The sequence below is a fragment of the Carettochelys insculpta genome, chromosome 16 (assembly GCF_033958435.1).
Source record: "Carettochelys insculpta isolate YL-2023 chromosome 16, ASM3395843v1, whole genome shotgun sequence".
NCBI classification, from domain to species: Eukaryota; Metazoa; Chordata; order Testudines; family Carettochelyidae; genus Carettochelys; species Carettochelys insculpta.
The window spans coordinates 26298131-26323006 of NC_134152.1; the positions used below are offsets into that span (position 1 = coordinate 26298131).

Here is a 24876-nt window from a genome sequence, read left to right on the forward strand (position 1 = left end):
TGACCTATGGTCTGAAGAGCACCGTATGTTACTCCAAGTTCATTTCTTTGTGGAAAGATTTCAAAGTTATACTGATCTCAGCACAAGTATCACTAAGCTGTGGCCTCACATTGGGCTAAATTTGCAGAACCCATTGCACTTCAATGCCATCATATCTGCGGGACAAAATCAATAATGTGTGCATGAAAGGACTGTATGCAAAGCCAATATGTATTTACGCTGATATGTAAATTAAACAGTGTATCTGCTTGGCATAACTTCCTCCTTCTCCGTAATGCTTCAGAGGAGAAAAAAAGTTATTTTTTTTAATTAACATATTTAGAATGTTGAGAAAACAAATAATATCAGACTTCCCTGGAACTTGACCTCTCTGCTTTTGTCTGTCCACACAATCTCTCCTTCCCTTTTATGCCTGTTTGTGTATGTCTTTGTCTTTTATTGTTACCTGACTCTGACATTTTATGGCTGTGTAAGATTGCCTGATTCTGTATCACCTGGTCTTGCAGCTTTGACAAGATGTAAAGTTGTGTGATTCCATCATTTTTTTGGCTGTCCTGTGAAATGCGCAGTATTTGGGTAGCACGCACAAGTTGCAGTTCATTTACCTGTTATTTGCTTCCTTTTGAAAATTAATTTAAAAATCATCATAAAAAATTCATTGCTAGTATCAGCAAACAACAGTCAAATTTACAAGAGCATTTTCATCCTTGTTAGCACAATTATTTCCTGGTCTGTAAACATGGGGATAATGGTACCTTTTCCCCCTCCCCTCCATTATCTGTTTTACTACTTAGATTATAAATGGTTTGGGGCAGGAACTGGCACCCTTGCTAGGTGTGTCTATCCTACAAATGAAGATGTGCCTGGAGCACAGGTACGTATAACTCTAGCAAACCTGGGTCAAATCAGTAGTGGCATGGACTTGCCACCTGATATCATATCAAGCTGGCCAGGGAACTTAGATACATACTCTGGGAGCTAGCCCAAACCAAAGGCCATGCCACCATGTCTATACTACTGCTGGTACCCGTGCTAATTAAATTACAGCTAGCATGAGTGTGGCGATCTGTGTGACCACTCTGCCTTCACATGCTGTGTAAGACATACAGGCTACGTCTAGATTAGAGGGATGTGTTGACAGAAGTTTTTTCAGAAGATGTCTTCCAACAAAACTTCTGTCGACAGATCGTGGCCAGACTGCAGGGTGGATCGAAAGAGTCATCCACTCTGTTGACATAGAGCAGCCGGACTGTCCGGCTGCTGTATTGGCAAAATGGCCAATCGGAAGGACAGCAGACAGGGTTGTCTGGTGTCCCAGAAGCCCCTTCTGTCAACAGAGAGCTCCCCGGACCATCCACACTAGTTTTTTGTCACCAGATCTCTGTCGACAGCGGTGTTACTCCTCGTGGCAAGTGGGGTACAACTGCCGACAAAAGTGCTGCGTTCTGTCACGGGTCACACCCCAAATCTTCCTCCTCCCCTGCCCCAGGTCACAGCTCCCTCTCAGACCTGGCACCTGTCCTACACCCTGCCACCAGACCAGAATCCTCTCCTGCACCCAGATCCCCTTCTGGACCCTAACCTCCCATATCCCGCTTCTGGGTCCCAACCCTGTCCTTCACCCAAAGTCCTTCTCAGACCCCACACCCTTTCCTGCACCCCAGACCCCTACCCTGAGCTCCTCTCTGCACCCAACCTCCACCCCAGACCCCACATCCCCTCCATAGAAACATGTGGCACTTGACCATCTGGAGCTTCCCTGCATCAAAAATTATACCCACCCCTGCTCTACGTGCATGTCACCTTAGTGATACCAGTAGGGGGAAAAAGCTTCTTAGATGGAAACCAGCAGAATCTGGCAACCCTGCATGGGCAACAGTAAACAAAATGTCTCGGGGTCACACAGAGAAGCCTGTTGGGCTGCAGGTTGCCCCCCAGACTGGCTTAGAGAAGAAATGCCCAACAAAGGCCACCAGATTTGGAATTAATTCTGCCTCTGCCAGACACTGCCTGACGTCCACAGCTAAGCATCTGAGAAGCTGACCACAACAGAGTCTTTGAAACAACACTAGTCAGTCACGATTTCCCGGAAGAAGGAAAACTCAGAGCACCCACAGCTCCCACGAACACCAATGGAGTCTGCTAAGTTCAACAGGAACCGCACCTGCTCTGTGATGGCTAAAACTCAGGCTTCTTATTTCGGTGCTTAAATACAGTACACGAGTTTGAGAAATACTCCCACACTGCACAACGGCAATTCTACAGCAGCTATTTTAGGGCACCCTTTGCATCTTAGAAAAAACCCTTCTACATTTCCACATTTTCTGTGAAACTGGCAACACTGAAGAGCACCTATGTCTCTGGACACCTGCCGAAGTGCACAAATTTATTACGCTGGAACGCTGATCCCTGTGGTCAGTACTCTGCGTGAGCTGGCCAGCTGCGGGGTGCACTCTATAAGCTTATCTGACAGCTCAGACCTGATCCTGAGGGGCTTCAATCATTTGCAACTCCTAAGGAAATCCTGGACCCTGTGAACTCAATGGCAAGACTGCTACTAACTCCAGTAGGGGTTGGATTTGAGCACAGGTCTCAGCAGGAGTTGCAAGTGTTTAAGACCGCAGAGGTAAAGTGACCATCTGTCCCATTTTTGGTGGGATGGGCCTGTATTTGGGATGCCAAAAAAGGCGTCCCTACTTATTTTAGAAAAGGGACTCATTGTCCAGTATCTTCTGCCAGCAGCTGCTGGTCAGAGAGCAAGGAGGCGTAGGTTAGCCTACTTTTCCCTTCCTCGGGGCTTGGGGAAGCGGGTCGGGGTTGGGGGAGGATCATGGGTGGCTGTCCTGTCCCTGCTGCTCCCTCGGGGTTCCTGGGAGCACTGGGGGGCTGCCGCAGCCTGATGCTCGTGGTTGGCAGGCAGCTGCTGCTTCCTTCCTGGCTCCCCAGGGCTTGAAGGAGTGGGAAGAGCCACTCCTCCCCCCGTATCTCCCTGGCCTGTATTTGGGAGAGGGAGATACAGTCGCCCTACACAGAGCAGCCTGCCTTAATAGAAGGCTTCAGAACACTGGGCCTGAACACTGAATTCAACTGGAGTCCTGCCACTGGACCTTGAATCTAATCTGCGTTTTACTTTAATGCAGCCTTGAGACAGCTCTGTGTACTTGCTGCAAACTTATTTTTGCATGTTTGATTTTAGCTAAACAAAAAAATCAGTCATGTAGCACTTTAAAGACTAACAAAATAATGTTTTAGGTAATGAGCTTTCATGGGAGACACCCACTTCTTCAGCTCTATAGCCTTACCAGAACAGCCTCAATATATAAAGCACAGAGGTCCAAAAACTATTATCCAGGTTGACAGAAAAATTGTTATCATGGTTGGCAAGATTTTAGCTGTATTTAACTTGATGTAGCCTCTGCATAATTGAAAGGTAAAGAATTAAAGAAGCTGGAACAGACCATACATGTCAAATACAGGACATGTATGCAAATACCCATTAACACCAATATGAGCTCTCTCAGCAAAAATAACTGTAGCCATTTACTAGGTTTACAATGACCAGTGGGGCCGCTAATGAGGTTGATATTTCAAAGAATGGCCCCATTTCTATTTCTGAACTACAAAATGCTCAGCTTTTGTGATAATCTGATGCAAAACTTACAGCCCACCTAAAGTCTGCCAGATTGTTAGTTATGGCGAATAGCCACAGGGAGGTAGCGGTGTTAGTCTGTTCCCTAACAAAACAAAAAAGCAGTCATGTACCATGTTAAAGACTAATAAAATAATTTATTAGGTGAAAAGCTTTTGTGGGACAGACCCGCTTCTTCAGATCTGGAGATAGCACCGTACTGGAAATGGTGCTGAAAGCGAATTGACATGATGCTTATGTAACAGAGATACAGCCAAAAAAATTGAAATGTAAACTGTCAAATCAGATACATAGAACAGAAGGGGTTTTCATCACCAATTCCAGCACAGTGCTATCTCCAGATCTGAAGAAGTGCGTCTGCCCCATGAAAGCTCATCACCTAATAAATTATTTTGTTAGTCTTTAAAGTGCTACATAACTGCTTTTTGTTTAGTTCTGGGGCAGGTATCATTCCTGGCAACTGAACAGAAAGATGAGAGAGGGCTCTTCTTTCTGTAATTAGCACAATAGCAAACTGAAATTAAAAAAAAAAAATCTAAATGAAAGCCACATTTACCGGAGAAGAAAGCAAGGAGAATAGGTTATGAATATGCTACTGCTAAAACAAATGGAACACTCCCACTTGAATTAAAGTGATGGCAAAACTAGAGGTCTACAAAGAGGTCAGATGGCATTGGGCTACAAAACTCTAATCTCATAACATTTTGTTTACTTGTTTGCTTCTGGAAATGAAGAACGTACCACTGACAAAGCAGATGGTTTCAGGTCAAAGGGACAGAAACAAAGGTTCCATGTAGAGCCAGTTGAGCCATTTTAGTTCAGCATCAGATGTCCTTTGAAATAAAACAATTAACTGGCACAGGTTTAGGACAAGTCTCGGTCTAATGATTTAAAAAGAAAACACATCACAGGAAATATATATCTATATGGGGGTTAAATTAATAGGAAAGAAATCGGTATCTTCCTCACTGTTTCCATCCCATTTTTAATGGAAAATCTGAAACCAAAACACCAGAGGTGTCCAGAGAAGAACGGGTTGGAGAATAGGGCATTTTCCCCTGGAAAAATTCTGGATGAAAACATTTCATTTTCATCAAAGAAATTTGCCACGGAACATTGATGCTTATTGTAGAAAGCCCCCAAACTTTTGGCTCAAAATGTATAATTTTGGTTGGGAAAAACTGAAATGAAATATCAGGTCAATCTAGGTAGGTTTCATTTGTTGAACCCTGTGCAGATCCAAAATTTGTTTCTGCAGCTGCCTCCCATATTTGCAAAAATGAGACATAGATACCTACATCCATATCCAGGGACGTGGAGACCTGTGGATATAAAGGGGAGAGCCACAAATTTGCAGGGCTCTATTGGAGAGCGGTCTGACAAACGGTACTTAACTGCAGTGTTATAGCGCTGCTCTCCTCTAATGCCAATTTTCCTTGAATAAATGGTCTCCTTCCAGCTTCAGTGTCACAGATACAAAGAAAACATCTACTCAGTTACAGATGGACCAAGTAAACACCTGTCAGCGGTGATGTAATTATGTACTTAGTGCTGCCATGAGCACAGGGGACTGGATAAAATGACCTCTTGAGGTTCTTCCAGTCCTAGCTATCATTCTATGATGATTTGTATGGGAAGAGCACCTAGAGGCCCCAGCCGGAGATGGGGGTCCTGCTGTGCTAGGGGCTGTACAAACACTTCATGAGAAACAGTCTGGGCCTTGGACAGCTTTCCATTTCAACAGAGAGAGTGTGAACAGGGAAATGCAGGCAGAGGTGGGACACAACTTGCCAACGCTTATACATCCAGTTGGTTACACTGTTACTACAAAACCCAGTTCTCCTGATTCCCAATCCATTGTCTCTCACTGGACCACACTGCTCCTCCTCAGTGCAGAGAAAGCCTGATGCAGCAGAGGTGTTTCTGGCTCGGTCTAGTAGCCCCAAATTGCTGCCTGTTTTTGTAATGCTTCTGTTCAGATTGGACCCAAATCCCTAAGGGGGGATGCAAGGAAGATCCCTAATGGGATGTGTCCATACCACAAAACTCACAGAAAAAGCATAGAGAGTCAAGTAAAGGTGGAGGATTTTTTTTTAAGTCTTTGACTTAACACGACCCCCTGTGGCTGTGGTTCCCATCCAGTCTCCATGTAGCACCCTTTGTAAGAGGCTGGAGAAGCAAATGTTCAGACTCTATTGTTTGGGTGTGGACATAAAGACACAAAGATACAAAAACCCACATGAGAAAACAAAAGCGTGTGTGGGAGGGGAGAGGGTCCAGAAAGTTCTTCATGTGCTTTTTGTTAAAAGGCCACCACGTTGTGTGATTCAAGAACAGAAAACTTCACAGTGGTGTGAACATGGGACCAGGCTAAAAGAAGAACATGGCTCCCGTAATGCTCAGTAGCTCGATGATTTACTGAGTCCCAACCCCATGCTCGGTGCTACACAAAAAAGGAGATGACAACGTTATTGTTGCCCTGGCCGCCTGCATTAGCAAATGTCCATTTCGGATGGTTTCAGCAGTTCTCACCTGCTTATGTATTTTAAAAAAAAAAAAAAAAAAAGGACTACACCAAATAAAGCAATAGTCCTCCACAAATTGCAACTGGTACCTCAGAGCTTGCGTGAAGGGCACTCAAAACAATTACTTCTTCACAGTGCTTGAAGTGCTAGGGTCAGGCGAGCTTGAGGAAGGAAAGTCAAAAACTCCTGAAAAGTGAACCCCTGCCCCTTCCCCTTTAGTCCCCACCCTCACCCTCTCTCTCTTCCCTGGGGTCCCAGCTCTTCCTCCAAGCCCCCTTCCAGACCCTGCTTCTTCCCCTGGACAGGGTTGCCAGGTGTCTGGTTTTCAACCGGAACACCCAGTTGAAAAGGGAGCCTGGCAATGCAGGTCTGCATACTGACTGGACAGCTAGAAGTCTGGCTGATGGCACAGGGGGGTTCAGGTAGGCTCCCTGCCTGTCCTGGCTCTATGTGAAGCAGCTGCATGTCCCATGTAGGTGCACACGCTGAGGTCATCATGCTGTCCCTGAACCAAGCATTGGGTCCGCAGTTCCCATTGGCCAGGACTTGCAGCCAATGAGGACAGCAGGGACGGTACCTGTGGATGGGGCAACATGCAGAGCCCTCTGGTCGCGCTTCTGTGTAGGAGCCAGAGAATGGTATGCCACTGATTCCAGAAGCTGCATGACATAAACAACATCCTAAGCCTGCAGCCCTGAGCCTCCTGCCTCCACCTGCACCCCACCTCAGTGCCACAGCCCTGATCAGCCTCCTATTCTCTGAACCCCCCAGTCCCAGCCCAGACAGCCCCCCTGTACCCCAAACCTTCAATCCACAGCCCTATTCCAGAGTCTGCACCTTCAGCTGGAACACTCATATCCCCCCATGATCCCACCCCCAGTCCCAGCCCTGATCCCTTTTCTGCCCTCCAAACACATGGAAAAGGAAGGGCACAAGTGCCTTGTTGGTGTACTTTCCTGCCCCTGTGCAGGGCCATATGCAATCGGAGAAGATGGCCACCAGTGTTCCCAGTAAGCTGAGCACTTGGGCAGCCACCCAGGAGAGATTATGGGGCCAACCAGTTTACCAGCAGAACACTCATAGCCACCCACAATGTTTCTATTGGTGGTGCACATCCACACATGCCTTGGTACACATAAGATTTATTCCACCCATGGATGGGGGGGGAAAAATGAGAAGAAACGTTGCTGGCCACTACTTGATCCGTTATCCAACGTCAACAAGGACTGTTTTGGGAAGAGCACTGTCACTTCCCTTGGCACAATACAGCCCATCTGAAGGGATCACTATCCAGTCAAACCACAGTTTTCACTAAAGGCGAATCGAAATTGTGTGAGAAATCTCAGGGGTGATTTATGTATGTGCTAGTGCCGCTGTCTGTGAACAGGGAAATGGGGTCAAAGAGATTCAGTGGCTTGTACAGGGATCCTGTGCTCTTGTTGATTCAGCAGGGGAACAGCAGACCGGTGACACCAGATTGTGTCACTCACGGGCTGTGTGACCTTGAACAAATCACACCACTATCACCAAACAATCACCTTTGCATAAGTTCCCTGGGGAGGGTATATGAGGCCTCATCTTTCAGACTTATCTGTGTAAGTAGCAACACACAGGGGATACCCCATTATCCCATTGACAATCCATCACAGGGGATATCCCCTTGTCCCATTGACATCAAAGGGACCCACTCATATGAGCCGCATTTACAAGGCCTGTCTCAATATCTGATGAATGCAGCAAAGCACTAAGGCAAGGCAAAGGCAGAAGCAGGAATAAGTCCTGGCAGGTTCTGAGTGCCCAGCCCTGTAATCAAGGCTTTGGACCGTGCTCCCTCTAGGGACACGGAGAAAATGGGGGGAAAAAAAAAACAAAACAGCAAATTGTAGCAATAATCTTCAATTTGTAAAGAAGCCCTCCACCATTTAAATGAGGACAGGCTTTTGGAAATGATGGAGCTACAGTGTTCCAGAATGAACTCTGCTATTTTTCCCATGAATACAATGACCACAACCCTGGTGTTCTTGGAAAATGTTTTTCTAACCATTCTTTAGAAATGTTACCCCCTGGGCTGAATGGGGCTCTGATGCATCCGGGAGCAGGGTTTGTTTGGGTGCTCACTGTCACACTGGATTCTTCTGCGAAGGAGCAGGCTTTTTTGGAGGAATAGGAACAGAAACAAGAGAAAGACGTTTCCCATTTTGCAGCATTATTGCTCTAAAGGAGGCACTGACAATGTTTTTCCCACACTCAAATCATTTCTCTAACTGTAGGTACTGGGATCGGATACCAAAAATCATTTCAGACCAAAATTCAGAGCTACTAACATTTTGCAAATGAACAATTCTCTCATGCCAAAGCAAGAGAGAGAGAGACTCAGGGTTTGTCTACACTGTAGGGAAGATTGACCTGGACTGGGAGAGATGTGCAAAATCAAACTATCTGGGGCCAGCAGTTGACCCCCGTATTCCTCAATATTGGGAGGAGTAAGGGAGGTCAGTGGTAGAAAGTCTCCCATCAACCTCCCTCAGTGTGGATGGCCAGGTAAGTTGCTTACAGATAAGTCGATTCTAACTATGCAATTGCCATAGCTAGACTTATCTGCCTAGTGTGGATCAACCCTGAACCAGCACTTCCAAAATCCGATGCCCATTATTGCTATTTTAAAATGCAGTTTGGGGAAAGAAACAAACGCACGGGTGCTAGTACACAAGAGCATTCTGTTAGGGATCACATGCACGCTCTTCTGCTCCAGGGAAGGGTCGTTTGGAAAAAAAAATGTATAGAAAACTAAAAGAACTGTAACTTTGCTTAACATCTACAGCAACAGGATGAAGAATCTAGTAAAGCAGTTTCACCCACATGGGTTCAACCTAGGAGTTAGCGGGGAGGTATTTTCTAGTCTGCTTTACGCAGGAAATCAGACTTCGTGATCAACATGGGTTCCGCAGAATCTTTCAGTCACCTCCTCCACTCTCAGCAGGGAAGCAGAGCCCAGGCCCCCCAGTTGAGAACAAAGGAAAAGATGGCAGGTGGCGGGGTGAACTATTGTCCTCTGTGGACAAGCAGAGCTCTCGCCAGAGAGGCTGACAGACTTGCCAGATCCCTGGGCAAGGACTCCTGGAAGGACTTGCAAAGGGAAAGAGAGAGATGGAGCCTGGAAAGGGAATCATAGCAACCTGGCTGGCTGATCACACTGGCTTGGCCAGGGGCATGACATCTTAACCTTTCTCCATGCTAACCCAAGGGCTTCTGATGCTGTGCTGCAGTTCACTAATAACCCCTACTCTACTTTAGAAAGGCTGCTGGGTGGGACTGCATACACTGTATTCTCTAAGGTCCATGGGTCCGCAAAGGGTGCCCAAGCCCCTGACCAGGAATATCTGGGGCTGGACTTGATGACCTCCTGAAGTCCCCTCCAGCCCTAGAATTCTGTGATTCTATGATGCCTCAGTTGCTCGCTGGGCAGAGCTCCCAGTCTGAAACAGGAGCACTGGCACCTAGAGGCTCAGCTTCAGAGACACTGAGACACAGGGGCCTAACGTTAAGTGAGAGTATGACCCCTTGCTGGGAGGGGAAGGGCTGCCACACAGAAGGCGTTCCTCCGGGGGCCCCTTAAAAGCTGGGGCACAGCCTCACAGATCCTGTGGATCCTTCACAGGGTGACAAAGCGGTGCAGTCATTTGCCAATTGGCCAACACTACAAACGCGACCCTAAAAGTACTGCCTTCCAGGAGCCCAACCCTGCAAACTGCTGGCTTCAACTGGTATCAAGGCCACACTGCACTTTGCAGGATCGGGCCCTCGGGATGGGTCTTCTCAGACAAGAAACATAAACCGATTTTCTCCCCTCCTTCCCAGTGCCGGAGAAGGGTGATTTTGGACATAATAGGATACCTTAGTCATGTTGGATTCCCTCACTCTAATAGTCCCAGTCCACAGTGAGTGTTTACAGTACTGTGTAGACGCTCTCTTTTATTGCTGTGTCCTGGAAGATTATTTCTTGGGCATCTAGTGCAAACTTTGTCACGATGGAAAAGAACATCTTTGTGGTGCAACAACACAGCACCTAAAATAGCCAATGGTGGGGCTGCATTTTCATACAGAAGAGCTATTTTAAAAGGCGGGGAAGGGTCTATAAACCATAAGAACACAAGAAGGGCTATTCTGAGTCAGATGCAGACCAAAGGTCCATCTAGCTCAGTAATCTGTCTCTTGACAGTGGTCAATATCAGGTGCCCCAGAGGAATGAACAGAACAAGGAATCATCAAGTGATCCTTCCCATCATCCACTCCCAGCTTATGACAAACACCATTCCTGCCCATCCTGGCTAATAGCCATGGATGGACCTATCCACCACGAATTTATCTAGCTCTTTTTTGAACCCTGTTATAGACTTGGCCCTCAGAACATCCTCTGGCCAGGGGGTTCAACAGGCTGACTGTGCGCTGTGTGAAGAAAGGAACTTCCTTTTATTTGTTTTAAACTTGCTACCTATTAATTTCATTTGGTGACCCCGAGTTCTTGTGTTATGGGAAGGAACAATCTGCTGAGTCTTCCATGCCCTATATAACCTTAAAAACTCGGAAGGGTCTAGGGAATGAACAATCTCTGACTCTTCCATGCCCCATTTAACTGCAGTTATTAAATAAAACCTTATGTGTAAAACAGGAGCCTGCCATATAAATCCAGAGGAATGGAACTTCTCAAGGCCCTTTGTAACTGAAACCCTGCTGTGAATTCAAAACAAAACAGAACCCTAAACACAAAAATATTACAGTAGCTGCAGTTGCACAAACAAACTAATGGTGTTTACCAAGGAAGATATTTAGCTACTTACTGACAGTCAGAAAATGTTGGCTTGTAATAAAATGGTGGTATTTTGGATTCATATCTTGCTTTTGCTATATTGTTTCCATTTGCGGCCATAAACTGCAAGAGGGAAAAAAAAACAGCAAAAATTAAGCAAGTTTAGCATTGGTTCCCCTGTCTTTACAGTTCTACTGAATACTAATAGAATGCAATTCTGCATGCATGTCTGACAACAGACCATTAGGATTACTTATGGAAGGATGTGCTAGGTCTTGCAGTTGTAACGTAGGATAGGACACACAGGTTGCACTTCTATGGCACTGTACATTGGAGGATTAAAAAGCACCTTAGAGATGTTCCATTTGTTTCAGTCTCTGTTGATGGGTTTTCAAGAGAGTTGAGAGCCTTTGCAAGCCCCCAGCCAAAGTGTAGGGGGCGGGGCTGGCTCCCTGTTCCCAGAAGGGTGTGGCCTCCAGTTGAAGGGGCGGAGCTGGGCAGCCGAGCCCTCCTCACAGCCCAGACTGCAGCACTCCCACCCCACCCCCAACCCCCAGCGCCACACGAAGCGTGGCTCCAGCCGTGATTTAAAAGGCCCAGGGCTGCACTGGCAGTGGTGGCAGGTAGGAGCCCCAGGCCTCATTGAATCACAAGGCCCCAGGGCAATTGCCACCTCTGTACACACATGCTCGCCCCCAACAAAATGCCTGTGGGCGTGTATCTCTGCGTCCATTTTGCAGATAGGGAAAGAGGGGACAAAATAAAGAGCTGCTTTCTTGGCATCAGCAGGGACGTACTCTGGCATGGAATCGGCCAGAGCAGCCTGTTTCTCAGACACAGCAGGAGAGCCCCCAGATCGCCCAGGTCCAGCTGCTCTGAAGGTGGAGCTCCATCGCTCATCAGGCAGGAGACTAAAGAAGCTGCTCCAAACAGGGGAAACACCTACCAAGATTGGATACTTCTTCCCCTGAGGCCCAATTCAGCCCTTGGACACGTGATTTCCCTCCCTGGTTTCAACGCTGGGTCAATGCATGGATCTAAGCCCAGGTTTCCCCCATTTCACACCAGTGCGTTCTCCAGGCCACATTCCCCCTTCACTTGATCACGTTGGAAGGCAGACTCTGGCATGGAATCTGTTTCCCAGTGCCTCTACCCTAGCAGCATGACACAGTCAGAAAAAAGACCCCCTGCTTTTACTATTGTTTTAAAGAAATCTGCACCTGTGTGTGCTCCTTGGGAAAGATTAAGTGATCAGCATAAAAATGAAGGGCGATGCTTCGGGGGCAAAGCCACTCCCAGATGCTACATCTCCTGGAAGAGCCCCCAGTGGCTGATGGTGCATGAGGATGTGCTGGATCCAGCAATTGCTTTGTCTTGTCGTCCAGTTCAGGCCGAAGTGTCATACAAGGAAGGAGAATTTAAGGGCTGTATTGACAAGAGCCCTCAAAGTGCTCACAGCGAATGATTACCGGGACCAGCTGCCAGAGCCGTGCCATGCAAAGGATGAGGTGGGTGGCCTTTTGGGGGCCCTGCAGCAGTGCCCCAGCCATGCTATGGACAGAAGGGGGATGGATTACCTGGGGCCAGGTTGGGGTTGTGCACAGTGGCAGCATCTGGGGGTTCTCTCTCTTCCTCCAACACTCACCATGCGGGTGCAGGAGTGGCAGCCTGCTCCGCCCTCCTGGCCGGCTGCACGTAGCTTCTCCATCGAGCAGAAAGTGTGGTGGAGCAGAGCAAGCTGCCCCCCGCCGACCGCGTGGGGAGTGGGGCAGAAGAGGCGATTCTGATGCCCTGCTGCTCCTACCGCCGCCATGCACTAACCCCAGCCCTAGGTAATCCTCTGGCCTCATTGCTCAGAGATGAGATAATGGGGTGGAATCACGGCAGGGCAGGGCAGCGCATGGGGCACCAGGTGGGGGTTGTCCCGGGCCCCACGCTTGGGGCACTGGTGGGAGGTCGCCCCAGGTCCCGCCCTCCCCGTCATCACAGCCCTGTCAGCTGCTGTGGGATCCCTTCCCACGGTACATGTTGTTTCTGAGGGCTTATCCACACTACCATGGAAGATCAACCTACTCAGGCTCCAACTTCTGGGGTTTGATTTTGCATGTCTAGTATGGATGCAAGAAATCGACCTTTTGGGGTCGCAGTCGACCCTGTACTCCTCACGAGAAGTAAAGGAGCTCGATGGGAGCACAGACAGACAAGTTAGCCAAGCACAGATACATCAATTTTACCTACACAACTGGCGTAGCTAGAATTGTGTGTCTGCGGTTGATTTTCTATGTCTAGTACAGACATAGCCTCAGAGTGCGATTTCTAGTACTATACAGCAGAGGGAAGGAGAAGCAGTTTTTCTCCTGCCTCTGACACCTGATGACATAAATGTAATGGGCACTCATGGCACCGACAGGTGCTGGCTGCCATTTTTCGCTGGGGGTGCTCAATCTCCACTCCATCACTACCATCCAAGCCTCCACCCCCTGCCCTGTCCCACTTTGGCCCTTCCCTGAAGTGTCACCCTCCCTCACCTCTTCCCACCCCTTTCCGCAACCACAGCCTGTCCCTGCTGCCCTCCTTTCTTCCCAGGACCTCCTACACACCACAGAACAGCTGATCCATAGCCATCAGGAGGTGCTGGGAGGGAGGGGAAAGAATTGATCTATGGGGCTGCTGGCAGGTGGGAGGGATGGGGGAGGAGTTTGGCAGCCTGTGGTGAGTGCTGGTGGGATGACTTAGTGGTGGCTGATCCTGCTTGAAGCAGGGGGCTGGACTAGATGACCTCCTGGGGTCCCTTCCAGCCCTATGATTCTGTGAAGTACCAGCTAGTTTTTTTTTACCAGCTGGTTCTCCAGAGCTCTGGAGTACTTACGGGGTTGGCGTCTATGTCACCACCCCTGTTTTGCAGTCAGGAAAAATGAAGCTTGGAGATGTTATGATCCAGGAATGAAATCCTCACCCTATTAACTTCAACAGAGCCAGGATTTCTTGCCATATTTTCATAAGTGGCTTTTGAGTTTGGGTGACAAGCTTAAGACACCTTGGGCGTGATATTCAGTGGTGCCCACAATTCCTACTGAAGTCAATGGTGGCATGGATGCTCATTACCCCTGAAAAAAAAAAAAAATCACACTCAACGTGCCTCAAGCTGGCTTCTGGAATGGAAGAATCAGAGGCGGTAGTCACTGCGGAAACTCCAAGCTCCTGTGACTTGTTCAAAATCTTACCCAAAATCAGTGCCACAAAGAAGGTTAGAACCTAGGTCCCCTGGACAGGGAACTACAACAAGTAGGTTAAAAGTTGCTAGTTTAGTTTAAGGGTGCATTTAAACCTTCATCCTACAACTACCTCAGCAATGGTAATACTAGCACAGGGACCTCTTTGCTGCCCTCTAACCTGATTAATTAGGCTGTCATGGCAGTAGCTGTCCTCGGCCCCTCCTGATCTAGGATAGAAATTGCTAAGCTGAAAACTCTGCAGTGATTCACACAGCCCTACTCACAAAATTCAGTACAAATTCAAGAATAAACATAGAGAAAGCTGCATTTTCTCCTAGAGATTTTCATGGATTCTAAAAACACGAGTAAAGCCCCCCAAATCATAACATTTGCATAAAAATCACAAGTCACTAAAACTAACAACATTAGGGTTCTTTTATATGGCTTGAGTCTTCAGGGTTCCAGTCTTCTAATTTAGAGCCATGAAGGCTAGAAACATTTTTAAAAGAGAGTGCATTTTCTCATGTATATCACATGATTCCTGAAGCTGGGGCATTAAAAAAAAACACCCGTCATGAGATTAATGCTGAAATTCAGAGTTAGCAGCACTGCTCATGCCTCCATGTATGCAAATGGCTATTGGTTTTCTAGCTGAATTAACTAATTAATTATTATCATAGCACCTCAGCCAGCTAACTATGGGGTTTTCATAGAGAACAGCATTAAGGTCTCTGTCACAGAGAGCCCACTGTAAAAGCCCAATTTGCAAGATGGATTTTTAGGGCTTTCAAGCCCTATATAGCCAACTGGCTGGCGGCTATAGAATGCAACTAAAATGACAGGAGTCAGCAGCACAACAGGCTAAAAGTTTTTGAAATTTGCAATTTTCACACCAAAGAGTCAAGATTTCTATGGGCGAAAACACAATATGCCCAACTCTGCTGATAGTTTGAACTTGTAAAATGGGATCACATTTTTTGTGACTCAAAAAAAACGCATACCTCAACTTGAGCGTCATCCCACGTATCTAAACGAACAGATTTCACTTTGCTGACTTGTGGGATGTTGCGATGGATTCCTGAACAATTTAAACAGATAAACACTCCTAGGGTATGGGATGCCCAGTCTGGATCTGAAAGACAAAAGAAAAACAGTTTAATACTGTTTATTGGAGTAAAGAATTTAGTGAATGGGGGGAATGGGCTAAAAGAGAGAGTGGAATTTGGAAATTCCCCAGAGCCCAGGAAGGCTTTCTGAGAAGCAAAGCCTGATTCTGAAGGCATTTGATATGCAAACTTACATGCAAAAGGCAGGCAAATGTTAGCCTAATTTACATTCAAAATTGCTATGCTTATTTATGTGCACAGTCACTGGATATGATAAAGTTCCTCCCTTCTTTGTTAACATTTGGTAATACACTGAAGAGGAGAAATCTAACGTTTATCGATAGAACCTATGTCACTCTACGGTGCTCAGGCACTGCAGAAAACAATTACAGTAGACATAATAATAATAAATACTACTACTAATAAACACAGAACGTTAGGCTAAAAATGAGCCAGATAAACAGACATCACCAAGGGGCTGGACTCACTAGATGAGCTCTTGTGGTCTCTTCCACACCTACATTTCTATGATTAGAACAAAGGAATTTTACAATTGGCCCCAAAGGAACCGAGGTGGAAAAGGCCTTTGAATCTGATGGGTTTTCAGGTTTTGCTTGAGCAGAAGATGAATGCTTAAGCCACAGCTCCAAATTTCTGCTGAGCCACCGTTTACAGAGCTGGCCTCTGAGCTGACAAGTAGCCAAGGCGCTTTCCAACAGATTCCACTCTCACCCAGCCCCTGGTTTGTTCCTTAGCACCCCCGATGAGAGCCGTCACATGCCACAGCTGAACAGAGGGTTAAAGTATTTTAAGGTGATGAACAGAGAAAAATAGCAGGCATGGCAGCAAGACGCACGCGCCAGTGTCTCTTGCGCTGCGTCACTGCTAATGCCAGTGCAACGATCTCTGTTTGAAGGCCCAGTGATAAATGTCAGCCCTTGCTATTCCAAGTCAAACGCAAATTGCCGCCTCAGAGCCGCTGAGCTGCCTTCCCTTGGCCCCAGCCCCCCAAGGCAGCAGGAGCAGAGAGGCACTTTGCCTCTCACAGGATCAGCCTGTTAATACATATGGGGAATGATCATTTTCTTGCAAACTGTCAGAAGCTGTTTGTTCGCTTGCAGTAATTATTTACTTTAATTCATTTACTCTATGCAGAGCAGTAATTATTTATAAAAGGCAAGGGAATGTTCTTTTGCTCCTTATGCATATTTAATGGCTCCCTTGTATAGCAATTAGGGCAGCTGAACAACAGGAGCTGGATTAGGAGGGGCTGGTCAAAGAAACTCAGCTGGAGAGCCTCTCTAACAACAAGCAGCCTGGAGCACCTTAAAGGCTAACAAATTTATTAGGTCATGAGCTTTCGTGGGAGACACCCACTTCCTGTGTGGTTCTCCCATGCTAGCCGCTCCTTGGTGCTCCATTGCTAGAGTCTGTCTTACCAGAAGGACCACAAGCTGCACAACCCAAAGGAGGAATGAGGGTTATCAACATCAACCAGCAGTTTTGTTCTGATTTCAAACCAGTTAAGAAAATTCATTGTCTGGTGAAGCTCCTTTTATGCCCTTTACGCTCCATTTTATTCTCAATGATCTGTCATGTTGGCAGAGGAGGGGAAGCCCTATTGTCATGAAGATCCTATTCCCAGAGAACCAACGACAATTCTATTCCCACAGGGTTGGAATCCAGCTGCCAGACCCTTCCTTCTGCAGCTCCATCATATTAGGAAGCTCAAGCATACGACAAATGAGGCTCAAGGCTGAGATAACGTTCATGAGTCAGTGAAATGCTGAGCGTATCTCCTCTGATACAAAGCCCCATCAAGGTCAGTGGGAGCTCAGCACGCTCAGCACTTTGAAGAATCAGGCCCTAGGAGAGGAACACAGTTTTCATAAGCCAGCACCATGAATCTGGTTCTCCTCCCACTTACATTCTATGTTTATCTAATTAGGAGAACTCAGATTACACCAGCGACATTCAGCGGAGATGCAGTTCTAATATATTTCCATCACAAAGGTAATGAAGATTGCTGTCAGGGGCTAGACCAGTGGTTTTCCACTTCTGGATTGTGGTCCCTAGGGGTCCACAGACTATGTTGAAATTTTCAAAGGGATCTGCACCTCCAGTCTAAATTTTTAGAGGTCTGCAAATGAAAAAAAAAAGGTTGAAAAGATCAGGGCTAGGTGATAGGTGTATCCACTGGGTGATTAAAGTTATTTAATGTGCATGTACATGAACACATACTTTAATCTCTTGCAATGCTATGTCCCCTTCCATTGGGTGATCTCGGAACATAATCATGATGTCTGGCCAGTAGAATCAAATCTGGTACCTCTCCGAATCCATGTGCTTCAAACATTAAACGAGTGCAGAGTGCAACTAAGGGTCACAAGCAGCCTTGGCCCCCAGATCCTGCTGAGGAACACTAGGCAAGGTCAAAGCATCACACACGCAAAAAGTAGCAGGTCTTTCACTTCTACCTGCACAACCACCAGGTAGGAAGCAAGGACGTCAGCTTAATATCACAACTGAAGGGTGGAACCTCTAACCTGACCCACTCATACAACAGCCAGAGTATTAGCCCTAGTCCGAATGTGACGTTCATATCCGTATCTTGCTGGCGAGCAGTGGTTACTCCTCACATCTCAAACAGAAAAGAGAATCTTCCTGTGGGCTTCTCTTTAAAATGACCTCCAGCACTGGGCATGGGGCTGTGTGCATACAACAGTTATGAAACCTTGTCTCATTCCAGCCTCACACAGCAGTCTCGTTAACGTTGATTAGGGGAGGAATTAACATGCTGGGCAGAGACTCCAACCACTTTTGGAACCGGAGTGCCTTCTAATCTTTTCCAGCCATGTGTGGAATAAATTGTGTTGTGTGCACTGAGGCATGGTTGGATATGCACCACTGATAGAAACACATGCTGCCAGCTGTGGGCGTGCTGCTAATAGCTGGGAAGCACTGGACTCTCTCCTGGGCAGCCGCTCGAGCATTCAGCTTACAGGAAACACTGTTTGTAACCCCCGACAGCCATCACCAATCAGACCCGCGAGCCAGGGCTCATTAAAATTAAGTATGCCCCATCCGTGGTGCAAGTGGTGCTGTCACACCAGCCCCGGTGATGTCAGTCTACCTTCGGCCCCATCATAGTTAGGCCCCACCTATCCATAGGCAGGTGAGGCTCCGAGGGGAGAGCAGGGTGTGGCTACCCCTACTCCCGCTGCTCCCCAACCCCAGCACGAGTGAAATCACAGCCACAGCTCCTCAGACATCGAATGGCTTGGAGCTGCTCCTAGCGGCATTACAAGTGCCTTGTAGCCTGGTGCTTCAGCCAGGAGCACAGCAACCTGGCTCCGGATCAGCACCTTGCCCATCCACTGCTCTGTGACCAGGCCTCACAGACCCACGGGTCCAAAAGACCTGGCCCCTGATGCCTCCACCACCCTGGACTCCCGCTGGACCTCCTGGACGATGAAGCAGGAGCCGTTCTAGAAAGGGGCAAGGGGTGGCCTGGGTGTTGCTGGGAGCCAACCAGAGGGTGCGGGTGGAGCTGAGCTGGGGTGCAGGGTAAGGATGTGGCGCATGGGGGGCCAAAAAGGCGATCCCTATATGCAACTGTGGTTGGGCGGAGTGGTTCCAGGAAAAGGGTTGCCAGGGCGGTGCCATCTTTCAGAGCAACCAGCATCTGGTATCCGGTATCTCCTACAGGGATGTGCTGTGATACATATCAGCATTGGTATCTCTCGTTTTGAAGGAGATGTGTCAGAAACCAGCCCCTTCCCATCCCCCACACTCATCTCCGTCTTGCAGCCGCAACTCTCCCCACAAACCACAGCCCCACATCTGCTGCCTGGCTGCAGCCCAGATGCTTGTGAGGGAAAAAGTCCTGCCCAGGCCTTGCAAGACACTACCACCCCACATCTGAGGGGTCTGCAGAACAACCTGCCACAAGACACGGCCTGGAGTCAGGGCGGCTGAATAACGAAAATACCAGCTTATGATAAGAATGGCCCTGCCCAGCAACCATGGCCCAGACAGGCCAATATCCTGCCTTCAACAAGCGCTGATGCTTCAGCACTAGATCAAGAAACATGAGCAAACGGTGCTTCCATCCTCTGTCCCAGCTGTTTCCTTTATTTGTAGCATGAGGGTTGATAGACAAACTCTTGGAAGACTACCAGGAGAAACTGCCTGGAATGGCTATTGCAACTATTTTGGAATAAAAATTGCTTTTATTTCAGTCATTTTCCTCAGGTAGACAACTTCTTCATCTTTTAATTGTCTAGGGTGACCACATTGCCCTATGACGAATACAGGAAACAACAGGAAAATAATAGTAACATTCCCTTCTAAATCCTTTTCTGGCCTCATGGGGGTGGGTGTGTGTAGTTATTACAAAGAATGACATATATTTGTTGTTAATACTCTCTCTCTCCATAGAAAGGTTCTTTAAAAAGCTGGAGTGGATTTAAGAGTTTATCATACATGCTTGTACGCAATTTTGCATGGTTTACACACCTTTATTATCAAACAAATCCATAGCCCCCAGAGGGGAAAAAAACGAGATAACAACAATGTTTAGATACTCCTCTAGCAATATTTAACCAAAACTAACATCCGGGGGAAGGAGCAGCGCATATAAACACCATGTCTCAAAAATGCCAATACAAATAAACATTCTACCTGTTTTGCCTTTACTGCTCTAGCAACTGCATCAATTTATCAGGATGAGGTCCTCAATTTCCCCAGGCATTCCTCCGGTTTGTTTCACATGAGGAATCTTCACCTGGAAGCTTGCAGATTTAATCTTGCTTTGTGGATGAACGACAGAGAACGGATCACGTGACACCTGGCCACTGCTGGAAGACAAGGTACTGGGCTGGATGGATCTTTGGTCTGACCCGGTATGGCTGTTCTTGTGTATGATTTGGATTCTTTCTTTTTTACCCCCTTTGCATTTCAATAAGTGATAGTGTTGAGAAATAAAAAAGACCTTTAAAAAATTCTGTTAGTCTTATTCTAAAATGGTGTTAAAAACCCAGAGGTAGAAACAATGAAAAAAGATTAACCAGTATCTTTATAAGTCTTTCAACGTCACCTCTGACTGCTTAGTTTTGACAAAAAAAAAAGTTTTATAAAAATATATTGAAAAGTGAGAAAGGAATATACATGACTATGAACGTGCCTGATAGCTGAGTTACTGTTTCTGCAGAAGCATTAAACGTTCACTTTCCTGTCAATCTAATGGTTACTTTTAAGGCTAAACTTGAATTCTCTCTTGAAGACAGACAGCTTGCATTTATCAACCCAAAGCTAGAAAACAACTGTAGTCAAACTTTGTATAAATGTGCAAATAGAATTTTTCGGTGTGGACAGCCTGCAAAAATGTATAGAGCAGGGGGTCAGCAACCTTTCCGAGGCGGAGTGCTGAAATTTGACCTTTTGACCTCTATGTATAGTCCCAGGGCCAGTGATACTTTTTAAAGTCACTAATAGTCCTATTTAAAACAGCTTCATTAATAAATAAACTAAGCTGCAGAGCGTTCCTGTTTAGGTAGGGGTTGGTAGCATGAGCTGGTCATTAGTTAATCCACAGAGGCATGGATTTGAGCAAGCTCCTGGCTACATGGGGGAAAAGGGGCAGGACTGAGCTCCCACCTCATGTGCTGATGAAAGTTGGCTCATGTGCCCCTCTTGGCACCCTGCTGGAGGTTGCTGACCTCTGGGATGGAGACAGCCTGTGTATTGTGTTCCTGGATTTGAGGGTAAGAATAGTATTTTCTGATCTTTCAATACCATAAATATAAGCAAAATTTTAGATTCTGAAATTAGGAGGAAGGCCTCTGACCTATTCTTATCCCATGGCCCTCTGGGACCCAGCGAGGCTACTGAACATACAAGATGTGCAGAAAGCGCTGTTGTAAATTTCACAAACACAGGAACAAGACTCAAATATAAACTTTAAGGGCAGCCAAGTGTGTGTTTAACCACAAGAATAAACATGTCAGATGCTCAGACTCAAGTGATGGTTGGTACTATAGTCTCAGTAAAGCAATTCTGCAATGATGTTATCTTGCTTTAAGATTTCTCAGCGTAATGAGATCAGATCAGAGCAGTGCCTGTTTCAGCACAATTTGTACCAAAGTGCATATCAGACTGTGTGAATTTTCTCGGGAGAGATTTACAGACTAACACGGCTACCCCTCTGACTTAAAAAGGCTCCGAGGTTGGGGAGGTGGGGTGAGAAATCTAGACACTACCCTAGTGCAAAGTCTCTCTCTACAAAATAAATGTTATCTTCAACAGGCGAGAGTATTTAGGGGGATTTTTTTTTTTTTTTTTTTAAAGTTTTTACACTCTCTGCACTGCTCGATGCAATCTTCCAAAAACCTTCCTGGAAAAGCTCTGTTAAAATGTTTGACAGTGATGGAAGAGGTCACATTCTTCTCCAATATCAAGCTCAAAGCTTGCAGCCTGCCATTGACAAATGGTGGGACATGAAAAGAAGGATGCGTATCGCAGATAAAGGTCCACATACGAGAGGGGCTAATTTCCCGCATTAAAGCAATAGTTCTCAAACTTTCGTATTGATGACCCATTCACACAGCAAGCTTCTGAGTGCCACCCCCTAAGAATCTCAAATCTTTTTTTCCTAAATATTTAAAAGTAGTATACATGCTGGAGGCAAAGCCGGGATTGGGGTGGAGGCTGACAGCTTGTGACCCCACACATAACTTCATGACACCAGTTTGAGAATGCTTGGGCAGTCTCATGACACAGGAAATCAGGTTTCAGTAACCAGCTCAGCCTTCTTGTGTGACACTGCGTCAAGTCCCCATGTTGTCTGATGCTCAGTGAGTGTAAACCAGCCACAAAGGTTGACACCAGCTGAGAATCTGGCCTTTCGTGTATCAGTGCTTCAACTCCCCACCTGTAAAATGGGGAGAGTTACACGACCACTCTTTCATGCTTTATCTGGACTACTCAGACCATTAACTCTTGAGGGCAGGGACCGTCTTTTACTGTGTGCTAATATGGCATCTGGCACAGCAGTGGGCAAAATATGGCCCACAGGCTAAATCTGGCCAGCCTGACACTTGGATCCAGTCTGTGGGCCATATCTTACCTGCCCCTGAAACAGATAGTGAGTAATTTCATTAATAAGGAAAGTGCAGCCCCCAGCACCTTACCAAAATTCATGGAGTGGGCCCCCAGCAAAAATTATTGCCCATCCCAATCTAGCATAACAAGATTGCAGGCTCTGAGGGTGGGGAGGTGGGGTGAGAAATCTAGACACTATCCTAGTGCAAAGATTCAGTTCTTTGAACCAAATCTTGCCATCTGCAATCAAACAAAGCCTCTACTGAATTCAGAGGCAGCGTTTTTTTGATGAAGGATGCTGAATTTGAACCATTAGCAGGAATCATGTTTTTCAGAACCTTACAGTATATTCGCATTTTAGAAAAATCAGAGATGGCAAAAGTGCAAGAGGAAGTGAGAAAAACCCATGTACCAATTTACCTGAAAAAGCCTTTGGCTGTTCTAGCCACCTCTCTCCCTGCCACCTTCCTTTCAACCCAGCATGCTCAAACCTTCAACAGAAGCTGTGTTGCTGTAAACCCAAGTCCCACCAAACTGCAGCAGAACAAGTTAACCTTTCCTATAGAGCAGAGATAGCTGCATTAGTCTGCATTCTATCAAAACAAAAAACAAAACAAAATAATTCATTAGGGGATGAGCTTTCATGGGACAGACCCTAGATCTGAAGAAGCGGGTCTGTCCCATGAAAGTTCAGCTACTAAATTATTTTGTTAGTCTTTGAAGTGCTACATGACCGCTTTTTTGTTTTCCTATAGCATGATGAAAGACCAGCATACTCCACTCTGCTCACCAGACCTGTCAGCAGTAAGGGAGAGGAACTCATTTTGAATGCCCGAGTGCTACAACAGTGCCTCCCTGTTTACTGCTCTTCTGGTTTTCAAGTATTTTAGTTGCTCCTAAAGGCAGAGTTGCCAGGGCAGGGGGTTGGGGAAGGGAGACCGTGGGGACGGGGGAGATGTACAAGAATGTTTGTGTTTTGCTGAACACCAACAGCCACAGTCCTCTTATAAACACAACTTGGTGATTGGTTTTGGTGCCAGCAGGGTGAGTGGAAAGGAGAACAGCTCAGAATGCGTCAAGAGTGAAATTAATCCCCTCAAACCTAAACCGGGGAGAAAAGAACTGTGGAGAATTAAAATTCTCCAGGACTGACACTTCCACAAGAAAGACTGGCCCTGAAAACTCCATTTTTAAATTATTTGCTAGTGATTTCCCCTCTCCCCTTCTACCTCCAATACCCCCATGTTCTCCCTCTCCCCACCCTTTTTTCTTTATACCTCTGCTTCTTCATGGTTGTTTTGTGTACATGCGCCATTGCTATTGAAACACCTGTTCTGCAGGCCTTGCACACATCCCTGTACAGACAGAATAAAATTGGTCCCCTGCGTCGCATGCATTGTTTTGTAACATGCTTTGCTATACATTTGGATGAAGGAAACTATAAAAACCACCCATCATAGCCTCACTGCCATCATTACTGCTCCCCACAGTATAACGTGAGTTAAACAATTCTGCGCTCAGAAACAGATCTGCCTAAAACATGCCCAGAGCTTGGGGTAGCCACAAGTTTTATCCCAGCTGTTGGTTGTCTTGATGGACCACAATCAGACTTCAGAGACTGGACTTGAGGTAACCAAGCAAATGACTACACACCTAAAGAACAGCCACAAACAAAGTAAAGATTTGCAGCAAGTTGTAGTAAATGACTGATTAAATCTGTGTGTTTAAATAGAAGGTTCATTACAAGGGCCCTGTTGTTAAGATGCAGTTGTACAGGCTGCATAATGCAAATCTTGGTATTTCAAAAATAATTATGCTTCAGATGACACATGTGCCTTCCCCCTTTTTGAGCCAGTAATAAATACTCTCACTCACATGCACTTTTTGCTCCATTAGTTTCTATTTATTGCAAGTGTATATCTTCCCAAGCTGTAGTTAGACTGAATCAATTCCTCCTGTTAGGTTTACTCTCATCATGACTGCTACTGAAAAAAAAACAGTTATCAAGCATCTGCCTTTAGTGAATAGCAGTAAAATCTGATAAAGAAAACCTCCAGCCATTCCTATGTTCCAACCAACTGGCTTTGCTCCCTTAAGCAAAGTCAGTATTAAGAAAATAACATGGATCTAGGGGAATCTTAAATAGAAATGCACCACAAATGCAACATGCCACCGGTCTTTAAGTATCATTGCTATAGTACAACAGATGACCATTTCAGACTATTTCTACTGCAAAACTCTACAAGTAATTATGGTGTTTACTGATCAACTATACTGGTTTTAAAATTACAGATCTGCTGTTATCAAGCCTATCAAGCTCAGGGGCAAGATATTTAGGTGGCATTTTTATGCTTAATTCGTCCTGAGAGTACAGAAAATGAAGCCACTGCTAGACAAGGGCTAGAAAAGGACCCCAGCATACACAGCAATTCAGTGGATTCTGAAATGAACTTTCCTAATGAGCCCCAGCCTC

The 24876-nt window shown here is 46.3% G+C and overlaps 1 protein-coding gene across 1 annotated transcript in view; it reads right to left on the bottom strand.

The window, feature by feature from the left end:
* ADAP1 (ArfGAP with dual PH domains 1) overlaps positions 1-24876 on the bottom strand; it is a 117714-nt gene that overhangs the window by 84748 nt on the left and 8090 nt on the right. Inside the window, exons 2-3 of the mRNA XM_075010832.1 lie at positions 15198-15328; positions 11013-11104 (exon numbers count right to left, since the gene is read on the bottom strand). Of these exons, the coding sequence (XP_074866933.1) occupies positions 11013-11104; positions 15198-15328 (223 nt within the window). The remainder of the gene's footprint in view (positions 1-11012; positions 11105-15197; positions 15329-24876) is intronic.